At 40.7% G+C, this 12,821-nt stretch overlaps 1 protein-coding gene across 1 annotated transcript in view; it reads right to left on the bottom strand.

Annotated features, from left to right (window-relative positions):
• Positions 1-12,821, bottom strand: part of LOC107282444 (serine/threonine-protein kinase LMTK3-like) — a 36,505-nt gene extending 23,684 nt beyond the window's left edge. The window contains exons 1-7 of the mRNA XM_029283016.1: positions 12,734-12,821; positions 7,898-8,031; positions 7,073-7,223; positions 5,685-5,761; positions 3,752-3,870; positions 3,177-3,264; positions 1,741-1,889 (exon numbers count right to left, since the gene is read on the bottom strand). Of these exons, the coding sequence (XP_029138849.1) occupies positions 1,741-1,889; positions 3,177-3,264; positions 3,752-3,870; positions 5,685-5,761; positions 7,073-7,223; positions 7,898-8,031; positions 12,734-12,821 (806 nt within the window). The remainder of the gene's footprint in view (positions 1-1,740; positions 1,890-3,176; positions 3,265-3,751; positions 3,871-5,684; positions 5,762-7,072; positions 7,224-7,897; positions 8,032-12,733) is intronic.

Below are 12,821 nucleotides of genomic sequence, written 5' to 3'. Positions count from 1 at the left end.
ATTTGTTAGATAGCGCCCAGTGTTCAAGTCTGTCCAGGTCCTCCTGTATCTTAAGCCTGTCTTCTGGAGTGTTGGCTATTCCTGCCAGCTTGGTGTCATCTGCAAATTTGATGAGTTCCCCATCTATCCCCTCGTCCAGATCGTTGATGAAGGTGTTGAAGAGCACTGGGCCCAGAACAGAGCCCTGGGACACCCCACTACACACTTCCCTCCATGTAGATGCGGTTCCATTGAGGACGACACGCTGAGTACGGCCGGTCAGCCAGCTATGGATCCATCTGGTGGTGATGCTGTATAACCTGCATTTTTCTATCTTGTCAAGTAGTAGGTTGTGATCTACTTTATCAAAAGCCTTACTGAAGTCCAAGTAAATTATATCCACAGCATTCCTCTGATCCACTAATTTTGTCACTTGGTCAAATAATGTAATAAGGTTTGTCTTATGCCCAAGGCAGGACTAGAACTCACACTCTCCTGCTTCCTAGCCTGATGTCTTAGCCACTAACTAAACTGGCTCTCTAACCAGAATCTTGGCCTTCCTTATATTGTTAAAATAGAGTTCCCAGTTAACTCAGCCATCATAATCAGTGGTGAGGGATGTTGGGACTATTTTTCTCAATAATACCGGAAGGCTTCAGATTCCCAAGCCCTGGACAAAATAAAGTAGGGATGTTTTGTTTAAGTGATCACACAAACCCCGCTTCTTTGCTTGATGCATTCTTTACAGACAGGATTGTAAATAAAAACCTGATTTTGGTATAAAAACTCTGGCTTGCAAAATGAACAAAGCAGAATATTGAATTTGAACAATATACTAAAAATCCTGATTTGTATAAGTGATTAGAACAGTGTTTCTCTATCCTGGCAATTCTAAGAGCTGTGGACTTCATTCTGGGAGTTGAAGCCCGCGTATTTTAGAGTTGCCAAAGGAGGAGGGGGAGGAAGAGGAGGAGGAAGAGGAAGAGGAGAGCCATAGCATAGCAGACCATTCAGAATCCAGTTTAGCAATTAGTGGCTATCCAAGCAAGCTTTCTGCTTAATGATGAATACTCACATACAGACCTCACTACACATGATTTTTTTTTAGCTGGAATTCTGTATAGGAAATTCCATAGTATTTTTTTTTTAATGATATCTGTGATGTATTTTACATCACAAGAAGGTTTTCCCCCAGGCAGGAGCCTTACTGTATTCTTTGTACTTTGGGAGCAGTGGCCATACACAAGCAAACAAATATTGATGTTTAAACTACCGAACACTTTTGTTATAACATTTGGCTTCTCATTTTTTGATCCTGATTTCTGATTTTAAAAAAACTGATCAATGCTTTAATTATCCTAACCATCACACCACCCCTTTTCTGTTATATTTTTTAGACCAGGGGTAGGCAACCTTGGCTCTTTTATGACTTGTGGACTTCAACTCCCAGAAGTCCACGAGTCATAAAAGAGCCAAGGTTGCCTACCCCTGTTTTAGACAAAACTATAGTGACATAGCATGATAATGGCCCAGCAGGTTTCTACCTATAGGAAAGTTCACACCTTTATTCATCCTTTACCCAGACCAGGCCCTTGGAAGTCTCCAAAAGTTTTTGACCTCCATTTTAAACCATCGCAGTAACTTCGATCAGGGAGAACCTGAAATTCTAAATCTCACCTTCTCCTCACTTTCTTTTGCATCCTGGTTCACACTTTCTTTCCCGAAGCTTCGAAAGTTCAGCTTTACAGCTGTCATCCCTACCTGTGAATGTAATTGTTTTTATGCAAGTGTAGCACTCCCAGTGTGATTTCATACGCCATGCGCTGCAATGTGCTGAGGTCGCGTGTTAGTAAATCGGGAGTCATTCCATCTGCTTTGCGTTGAGCTCGCAAGTAACGTTTCAGATCTCCCTGGAGGTGGGGGGGGGGGGCGGAACACCAAGAGAAGAAAGTGACCAAGTTTTCAAATCTAGTAATCTTGCCTGGGATTCAGGAAAATTATCCAGACATTTTTGAAGAATCCAAGATATTCTTATTCTCATTCAAAGCTCACATTATCCATATTATACATCCTGCCCTCATTCTAAACTGACTTAACGAAAGTACCAGGTAGATTGGAACTATGTTGTAACTGTTGGAAGTCAGCACCCACCCTCCTAGAAAAGGAAATACTTGGGGGAATGTTTAAAAAGGCAGAATATTATATTTCCCCAAAGGAATAATAGAAAAATCTTAGGCAGAAACCAGCCCCCAGTCTTCTTCCCCCCAGGCAGAGGCCAGCTCTGTAGAAATGCAGATTTGATAATTATATTCAGAAAGATTGAGCCATCTATTCATAAGCAAAATGCTTTCAGCCACAGCCCCAGAGAAGCAGGACATGACCTTTAGGACATAATAGGATTAACCCACCACCATTAGAATGCCAAAAGGGCACACTCAAGCTCAGGTCAAAGTACATGGCACAGGAACAGGAAGAACCTCAAATACAAAGCCCAAAGAAAGTATAAAAGCCCACCTATCCCAACTCCATTTTGTCAGCTGTCCCAGAACCACATGCTGTTGGTTCTGTTCTTCAATAAAGAACTTTCTTTCCAAACAGCCTCCATTTTATTTATTCCCATCTTTGACTGGACCTGAAGATTTTTCTTTCAACATAACATCACAAAGCCCATTTGGAAGTTAGATAGCAAGCACTGGGCTCACTCAGACCTACATTATTCAAATTAATAAAGCCACACAAGGTATTTGATAACTACCCCGCCAACTTTAAGGTCTTAAGAATCTGTTTTACAGTTTGCCCTGCCATTTTCAGGTCACAAATATGGTCATCAGGTAGCAAATTGGCAGCATAGGATGTGATTTTCTCACAGTTATTGCAGGCTTCTCACTGTTTTAAAAGTAAGATGTAATTAAAGAAAAATATGAGATTAATATTCTACACAACTGCCGCCTACAAGGAAAGCCAGGCTCCGTACGTATATCTAGTTGGGCAAAGCAATTTTGAATGAATGACTACAGAAATTAATGTTGTTGTTAGCGCCACATTGACAAGGAGACAGACATTATCCTAGAGCGCCGATATTGTGGTTACTCCAGATTCAGAGCCCTGGTGCCCTGGGCATTCCAGATTCATGACAATAGGACTTGGACTTCAGTAATTCTCAAATCTGATTTTCAGTTACGCTCCAGTTGACTTACCAGTTGGCAGAATTCCATGATCAGGAGGAAGGGTATAGTTTCTGTGCATAGGCCGAGGCACTGTAGTATGTTTGGATGCTGGAGGCTTCTTGAAGGCAAGGTAGAGACATGGGGAGAGAAATACAGAAAAAGCAGGAGAAAAAAAACAACCTAGTATTTCTGGATAACCGGACAAGAATCTCAGTGAATCATAACCTACATAGGGAAATCCCTGCTTCTATTTTTGGACAATTCCTCCGTGTTCTCTGTTATAACCAACAATTTGCTAGCAGCTCATTGGAGCATCCCCAAACTCCAACACCTCTAACAGCCAGAAAAGAGATTTCTGAGCCGTGACAGAGAAGTCCATAGGGAAGCCAGATTCACTTAACAACTTTGTTACTAACTTAACAACTGCAGTGACTCACTTAACAACTGTGGCTAGAAAGGTCATAAAATGGAGCAAAACTTAACAAATGTCTCACTTAGCAACATAAATTTGGGACTCAATTGTGGTCGTAAGTTGAGGACTATCTGTATTTCATATGGAGATTCCTTACTCAATTTTCACGCTCATATCAGGTTCTGCTACTTACCGATAAGGCTGGGCCTCTGACAAGAACTTCCTCTGCTCCAGTGGTCCAGCACTAACACGCAGCTCCTTCACCACCACCTGTGCAGGGGTGAAATCTGAGAATATTTCACCCAGAATAACCTAGGAAAGAGGGGGGGAAAACCTATGAAAGAGAAACCACTATGAACTACTGATACCTGGTTATTAACTTGAACTGGTTATGTAGATCATATCTCATTAGTCATTAAAGTCATTAATGAACTCACTGATGGCCAATTGATTTCCAGGTACAACTTAATTATCTATACAACTCTAAACAGCTTGGCTCCTGGGCGGCTGAAAAATTACTTTTATTATAAGGGATGCAATAAAGGAAGACACAAGAAGGCAAAGGAGAAACAGCTTAAGAATGCCTGAAAGTATTCAGGTCCAACGTGTTTTTGAATAGGTATTTTTTTTCCCGGTTTTCCTGAGCAATATGAATGTTTGCACTGGTTTTTAAAATGTTTGTTTCTTGTTTTAATTGTCTTTATACTTTTGAAATTATAAGCCGTCCAGAGTCCCTGACTGAGATGGGTGGCTATAGAAATCGAATAAATAAAATTAAAATTTGGGAAAGTAGAGTTTTTCTAATTTTTATAAAATAAAATGGCTCTAGAGCAAAGTCAATGGATGAATTTTTATTTTCTTACACTTCTCCTTTGACTGTTCAAATCTGCAAAAACTGTGTGATCAACTTTGGAAGGCCCAATCTCCCATCCAAAATCTCAATTTACATTCCCCATTGCGTCACTGGGTGTACTGGGAGAAGCCTTATCAAGTAAAGGCTGGGCACAAAGTTTTTGAAATTATGGTTTCTTCTTTGTCAAAAAGAAAATTTGCCTAGTACTCTCACTCACAATGAAAGAAATTCTTGCTCCTTTTAGGATATTTTCTGTGACCTAATATTTCATTACGTTCTGCATTAAATTTTGCAATTTGCAGTTAATGGTTAAGCTTTTTTTCTTTATTTGGCTGCTGATTTTTAACTGATTGTTAGAATGTTACACCACACATGTGTAAAAGGCCCTTGCATCTTGTTCTTTTGTTGCAAAACTATTCTGGAAGTTTTTTTCTCTCTCTCAAGGTTATCTTTATAACGTTGTTTAGAAATAATCATAATAAATGAATGATTTTCATCATATAGCCAACACGTTGCGCATTCCTATCCTACTTAATAATAATAATGATAAAGTTGGAAGGGACTTTGGAGGTCATCTAGTCCAACCCCCTGCTCAGGCAGGAAACCCTATACCATTTCAGACAGATGGCTGTCCAGTTTCTTCTTAAAAACTTCCAGTGTTGGCGCATTCACAGTTTCTGGAGGCAAGTTGTTCCACTGGTTAATTGTTCTAACTGTCAGGAAGTTTCTCCTTAGTTCTAAGTTGCTTTTCTCTTTGGTTAGTTTCCATCCGTTGCTTCTTGTCCTGCCTTCAGGGGCTTTGGAGAATAGCTTGACTCCCTCTTCTTTGTGGCAACCCCTTAGATTTTGGAACACTGCTATCATGTCCCCCCTCGTCTTTTTCTTCATTAAACTAGACATACCCAATTCCAGCAACCGTTCCTTATATGCTTTAGCCTCCAGTCCCCTAATCATCTTTGTTGCTCTTCTCTGTACTCTTTCTAGAGTCTCAACATCTTTTTTACATCGTGGTGACCAAAACTGGATGCAGTATTCCAAGTGTGGCCTTACCAAGGCATTGTAAAGTGGTATTAACACTTCATGTGATCTTGATTCTATCCCTCTGTTAATGCAGCCTAGCACTGTGTTGGCTTTTTTGGCAGCTGCAGCACACTGCTGGCTCATATTTAAATTTATGGGATTCAAGTCAACTCTTGCTACAAAGCATGAAAGCAGTTGCCTGAATTTCATTCTTAAATCATATCCACAAAAAACCTGAATTTTTCTTACTTACTTTTCCAAACCAGCCATTTCCAATCTCCTGCAGGTAACTGAGGTGCTGTCTACTTAGACCCAAGTGTTTCACTAAATCTGAAAGAGGAAGATGGCAATTCCAATAATGGGAATCAAGGATGCTGCACAGAGGACACAGGCTAAAAGTTAGCTCCATTTTGACTCTCCCCATGCCCCAAAACTATTAAATCAAAAAAATTGTGTTGTGAGATAAGCTAGAACAGTTTTCCATAATGTGATGTTCTCCAGACAGTGTGTCTATGAGAAGCCATTGTAGACAGATCACAGATAGTCCTTGACGTACAACCATGTCTTTAGTGACTATTTGAAGTTACAACAGCACTGAAAAAAGGAACTTACTTTATGCTTAACAATCATTGCGGCATCCCTATGGTCACATGATCAAAATTTTGATGCTTGGCAACTAGTTCATATTTATGCAGTGTCCCAGGGTCATGTGATCCCCTTTTTGCGACCCTCTGACAATCAAAGTCAAGAGGGAAGCCAGATCCACTTAACAACCTGGTTGCTAGCTTAACAACTGCAGCAATTCATTTAACAGTTGTGGCAAGAAAAGTTGTAGCATGGAGCAAAACTCACTTAACAACTGTCTTGCTTAGCAAGAAAAACGTTGGGCTCAAGTGTGGTCGTAGATTGAGGCTTATCTGTATGTGGAAATGGATGTGGGAAAGTGTTCATGAGATGGAAAAGGATAAGATGGTCTCAGTTAAAGTTAAAGCAGATTGGGGACAGGCTTCCTGGGGCTTCCAAAAATGAAAGTGATTTGAAGTCGAGGGAGATATAGAGATCAAGATGGATCGCTGCATAAGCCAGTGGGTCAGGAAAGTCAACAATGTACATGTAGATGAGATCAGAAAGACAAGAAAGAAAGGTGACAGACAAACAATACAAGGGAAGTTATACAGAAGAAACAGCAGGTGCCACAACAGGAAGAAAATGCAAAAGTGACAGTGAATGTCCAAAATAGAAAGACAAGGTAAAACCAGGTCAGCTAGAATCCTAGGTTAGGACATAGCAAATGCTCAAATAATAAATTACTAGAGACATTCCCATCCTATGAAAAAACAAACCCTGGATTTCTACTCTTCTGCTACTTTTATGCAAAGCTTATAATATTTTCATTATAAAGACGCCAAGGTCTAAAGCAGCCTTCCCTAACCTGGTGCTCCCATCATTTCAAGATTCAGGTAGTGGAGACACATCTAATGGACATCAGATTTGAGATGGCTGGCTTAGAACCACACTAGTGTATTCTCCCAAGAAACGGTAGCAAGTGCTGCCAATCCTCATATTGCAAGGGCAATATGAAAAAATATCACAAACGAAGAGGGGGACCATAATATGACCCGGTTCCCTCAGAAAATTTACCTGTTTTGGGCATCTGTTGATTGGAAGATGGGAGTGAAACCTCAGAAAGAGGCAGAATGTAGACATCTGGGATGGACTGGGAGGACGATGTCTCCTCGGCAGGTGGTGTATACTCTCCAGAATATTCTTCTCCATCAGGGTTCTCAAATTCCTATTGGGTAGACCAAGGCATTTTTAAAAAAGATAATAATAATAATAATAATAATAATAATAATAATAATAATAATAATAATAGTAATAATAATAATAATAATAATAATAATAATAATAATAATAATAATAATAATAATAATAATAATAATAATAATAGTAATAATAATAGTAATAATAATAATAATAATAGTAAAGTTGGAAGGGACCTTGAAGGTCATCTAGTCCAACCCCCTGCTCAGGCAGGAAACCCTATACCATTTCGGACAAATGGCTGTCCAGTCTCTTCTTAAAAACTTCCAGTGTTGGAGCATTCACCGCTTCTGGAGGCAGGTTGTTCCACTGGTTAATTGTTCTCACTGTCAGGAAGTTTCTCCTCAGTTCTAGATTGCTTCTCTCCTTGATTAGTTTCCATCCATTGCTTCTTGTCCTGCCTTCAGGCGCTTTGGAGAATAGCTTGACTCCCTCTTCTTTGTGGCAACCCCTGAGATATTGGAACACTGCTATCATGTCATCCCTAATCCTTCTCTTCATTAAACTAGACATAGCCAATTCCAGCAGCCGTTCCTTATATGCTTTAGCCTCCAGTCCCCTAATCATCTTTGTTGCTCTTCTCTGCACTCTTTGTTTCAAAAACACACCATGTCCACCTCCCGTCTCCACCGTCTAGCTCACCTTGAAACCCACATCACCCCTCTTGCAGCACAGGCAGGTGAGGAGAAGGAAGATAAAGGCCAACAAGCCTGAGCAGGAGATCAGAACCACAGCATAGGGAGGGGCCAGGGGAGCCCGGCCCTGAGATAATCCATCTGAAGAGAATAGAGAGAGGGCGAAATAGGACACATATCTTAATACAGCATTTAGACATAGCTACGTTTGCCTGGTGGGAAAGAAAAGGTAATATGATTGAGGACCATCTAAAATGTTCTGAACTAGCAAGTGAACTTTCCTGTTTTTCAGAATTAGAAGCTGAGATACAAACTGATAAAAGGATGGAGGACAAATGTTTAGGAAGAACAGCGATTTTTTTCGTCTAATGAATTATATTTCAGTGATTATGGTTCCAGGTTCGTGTTATCTTGCAGAAAGGCAGAAAAGCAAGCTATACAGGTAGTCCTCAATTTACAGCAGTTCATTTAGTGACCGTTCGAAGTTACAACAGCACTGAAAAAAGTGACTTATGACCATTTTTCACACTTATGACCATTGTAGCATCTCCATGGTCACGTGATTTACATTCGGATGCTTGACAACCGATCCATATTTATGATGGTTGCAGCGTCCCCGGGGTCATGTGACCATCTTTTGCAACCTTCTGACAAGCAAAGTCAGTGGGGGAAGCCAGATTCACTTAACAACCATGTTACTAATTTAGCAACTGCAGTGATTCACTTAACAAATGTGGCAAGAAAGGTTGTAAAATGGGACAAAACTCACTTAACAAATTTCTCACTTGGCAACATAAATTCTGGGCTCAATTGTGGTCGTAAGTAGAGGACTTCCTGTACAGTAAGATGATGATGATGACGATGACACAATCTTGTCCTAACTCCATACTTCCACAAGTTCCTACAAGTATTTCTTTCCTTCCTTTTCTCAAAGTGCTAGCATATATGTTCTAACCAACATACTCTTTTTATTTTCCGTTTCAGCCACAAGGTCCTTCCACCCCAAGGCTGACCCTGTTGCTGGACAATGGGAGGAGATTGTCTCAGGTAGCAAAAGTCAGGCTAGCACCTGTTACGTATCGGAAGACAGGGATATGGAGGCTTAAATTCCCAGCTCTGTTTTCCTTAAGTTACTATGTTATGGGCAGTCATGACAGAAGATGGTGCTCGTGGCCATTATGAACCCAAATGTTGCTTACTGCTGTGATGGCCTTCCATTCCCCAAAACCTGGGAGGGAGGCAGTGCTGATGGTCCTATCTCCTCAGGAGTTCCATCAATACGATTTTTCGTAAAGCTGTGGAATAACATACCCCCATATTTATGGCCTGCTACTTCCCTGATAAGCTTTTGCAAAGAAGTGAAACCTGATTATGGGAGAGAGCATTGGGAAGGCGATATTAAATTTAGTGCCTGCCTCTGTTGAAATGCAACATTATGGTTTACATTACGTTTTCTGTTTGTTCTGATCTTTTTAATCTATGGTTCTGTTGTAGGCCATTCAGAGTCACTTGTAGTGAAGTAATTACGACAAACAAATAAATGACTGAATGTGGGGCGCTATTTTATCCTTCACTTCAAGAAAAAAATGTCTTGGGCTAAGCCTACTGTATATTGCCTTGTATTCTGCCGGCTGCCAATATAAGATGAACAGTAAGTTTTAGGGATCTTGAACATTCTATTCTCTACTTCACCAATGAAAGTTGGTGGTAACTGATGCAGTTATAGGTAGTCCTCGACTTACGACCACAATTGAGCCCCAAATTTCTGTTGCTAAGTGAGTCATTCATTAAGTAAGTGTTGCCCCATTTTACGACCTTTCTTGCCACAGTTGTTAAGTTAGTCACTGCAGTTGTTAAGTTAGTAACACAGTTGTCACAATGGCTTTTCCATTGACTTTGCTTGTCAGAAGGTCACAAAAGGTGATCACAGGACACGGCAACCGTCGTGAATATGAGTTGGTTGTCAAGCATCTGAATTTTGATCACATGACCATGGGGATGCTGCAATGGTTGTAACTTTTTTCAGTGCTGTTGTAACTTGAATCGTCACTAAATGAACTGTTGTAAGCCGAGGACTGCCTGTATTTCACTCATTGCTTTGTTCCTGAGTGCCAGGTTGAATGCCTCAACTTTGTCCCTACCTCTTCATGGACACGTACTAGCCCATGGTACACAGCAGAGGGAGATGCTTAGAGTAGCAGGGAAGCTCTGAGCTTGGTGGCTGTAAAACCCACCACCATCTTTATTTTCCCAAAAGTTCAAATCCACCCTTGGAGACATTATGAGGTAATAAAGATGGTACTCCCTGTGCTACACCAACACTTCTAACTTTAGCACAGTGAGTCATGTCTTTTAAGATCCAAAATCATTTTTTAAAGGTTGAATCTTGTAACCAGGTGGACGACAACCTTTGCTCCATCATACAGATAGCTTTCTCACTGGTCAATTTTCATGCGCTCTCTCTGTATTCTTTTATCTCTTTCCACCTTTGCTCTATTCTATCCCATTCTAACCACTCATCGTCCGTCTCTCAAATGACGCAAACAGAAAGCACCAACTTCAAGTTGTGTTCATGAGATTTTCAAATTTTGCCACAGCATTATGAAAACATTAGAAACGTGTCATTAGAAACTGTTTCATTATCCTGCCTTCGCCCTGAAGGAATCTATAGAATTCAATTTTTTTCTTGGGAAATGTCATCCTCTCTTTCCCAGGAAGCTGAGATATATTTGGAAACAGAAACGACAATTTAATTAGATGGTACTAAAATTAGGCACACATTTACATTTCTAGAGACCATCTTCTATGCCATGATCTATTCCTAAGCATATTATTTATTTTTTTATCGACTGAAGTAAGATTAATATTCAAATACTGTTACCAGAGGTGTCTGGCTGCTTACATTGGATTTTCCATTATGCATGGACAAAGTTATGCCAGAAATGAGAATTCACCTTGTTCCTGTAGGACAATGTAACAGGCTACAGGTCTCCTGTTATTGCTTATGTGAAAGCTTGGCAGTTAGTCACAAGAAATATTTGCTAGTAAAGCACAGCTGTCATCTACCCCACGATTTCAAACAATCGTGGGACAGACACATGGGCATCAACCCTCAAAAGTCTGCTGGCTGGAAATTAGAAGAAATAGAAGGTATCAAATTGGGGAAGGTTCATAAAGCTTCAGCTTCTTCTAAATGATTTGCTAAGATTTGAAAAGGCTGAGGGAATCATCAGCCTTTGCTTCTTGAAGACAACATCAGAGGCAAAACCTACTATGCCATCCTTAATTCTTGGCCCAACAGCTGCCTGCCTTTTCTGACATCAGAGCAAGTAAGCCATTGGCAACTAATATGACATTTCTGAACTTCTAGCCTGCATTATGACAGCAGATGTAAAGAAAGAAAGACAAGACAGAGGTGGAGAAGTAGAAGGGTAATACATCAGAGCAGACTGAACTCCTTCAAGAAAGGGGAGTGGAAATAGCTTTGATTATAAATTCTAAAAAAAAATAAAATCTTTCCAGCTTGTTGCAACAGTAAACATGCTGCAATCTCTTAGAATGAAGCAATTGGCAATTTCATAATCCTTTAATAATCCAATCATACCTCAACATTCTGGAGTTTTTGAGGCATGATTAGATTACCACTATTTGGTAATGATTAGAGTACAAATATTTGAAAATTAATGTTCCTGGGTATTAATATTTGACTTGATTCCTGTATCAGAGAAAGTAAGGGACCAGTGGATCAAACCAAAAATCCATTAAGTGGATCATATTTTTGGGACAGTAGCCAGACAATTGTTTTCCTTATTATTGTATATATACCACCAACCCTATCAAGATATTTTTCATTGCACCTATTTTACACAGTCTGAGAATGTGATGATACTACAAAAGTATCATCCAAGTTCATGGTGAATCTGTGGATTGAACCCAGGTCTGCCAAAGCCTCAATGAACACCATGTCCAGTGAACTCATGGTTCCTTTAACCCTCCCACCAGCCCATATCTATCAAATTATCTCTACACCTAATCTCCTATTTGATCCTTCTTCAAAATAGTCTTTATGCATTCCTTCATCTCTTCTTCCAGTCATGAAGTTTTTCACCATCTTCTCTATCTCAGCCATACTCCATCCTTACACAAAGCCCTCAGTGAGCCCCACATAATACCTTTTCACTTATGTCAAGAGTGCATCCCACTTTCCATGGATCACTGTCAGACCAAACACAGATGGCATTTCTGGATGTCACTAACCTGTCGGGCATAAATCTCACACCCACCTCTCAGACATTCCTTCCTCCATCACAGTTGTTTTCTTTGCATGCAAATATTTATCCTAGGTCTCCATTACCATGGAATGACTCTGGACCCCTCTTCAGGGATCATGTGCAAAAATATCTCTCTTTTCCCAGATAACTTCTACCTTGCCTTGATTGCCTTAAGGAGTGGCTTCAATTTTCTCCAGTGCCGATTATCATTAACAACAGGGGAGGGTCAGGAGAAGACGATAAGGAACAACACCGCTGCTTTAAGGCATCTGGCAAAATCCCAGGGTTGATATATTTGCTCTGTATAGGAATCCCAGCTGTCTCTGGAGAACGGCATTTATAGCTAAGGTGCCCCCTCCCCACCTGATCTGGAAAAGCCCCTGATCCATGTGTTGTCCCCACTTGGCACCCTGAAGGGGGTGGGGATCAGGTCCACCAGGCAGTCACCTAGCCGCACAAACAGGTGGCCGCAGATGGCTGGGCGAGAGGCAACAGCAAACAAGAGCAAATTGGATGAGGGGGTGGCTGCTGGCAAGGACGCCCAGGAAACCCTTGCCCCTGCCCAAACTCACCATTTTCCGAAGGCGCTGCCAAAGCTTTCTCCGGGTTGAAATACGACATGGACGCGGCCAGGAGAAGGAAAGGGCCTTGCCTTAGCAT

The sequence above is a fragment of the Protobothrops mucrosquamatus genome, unplaced genomic scaffold (genome assembly GCF_001527695.2).
Source record: "Protobothrops mucrosquamatus isolate PMUCROS unplaced genomic scaffold, P.Mucros_1.0 scaffold8, whole genome shotgun sequence".
Lineage (NCBI taxonomy): Eukaryota > Metazoa > Chordata > Lepidosauria > Squamata > Viperidae > Protobothrops > Protobothrops mucrosquamatus.
The sequence above is the reverse complement of the archived record's forward strand: the minus strand, read 5'-3'. Positions and strand labels throughout refer to the sequence as shown.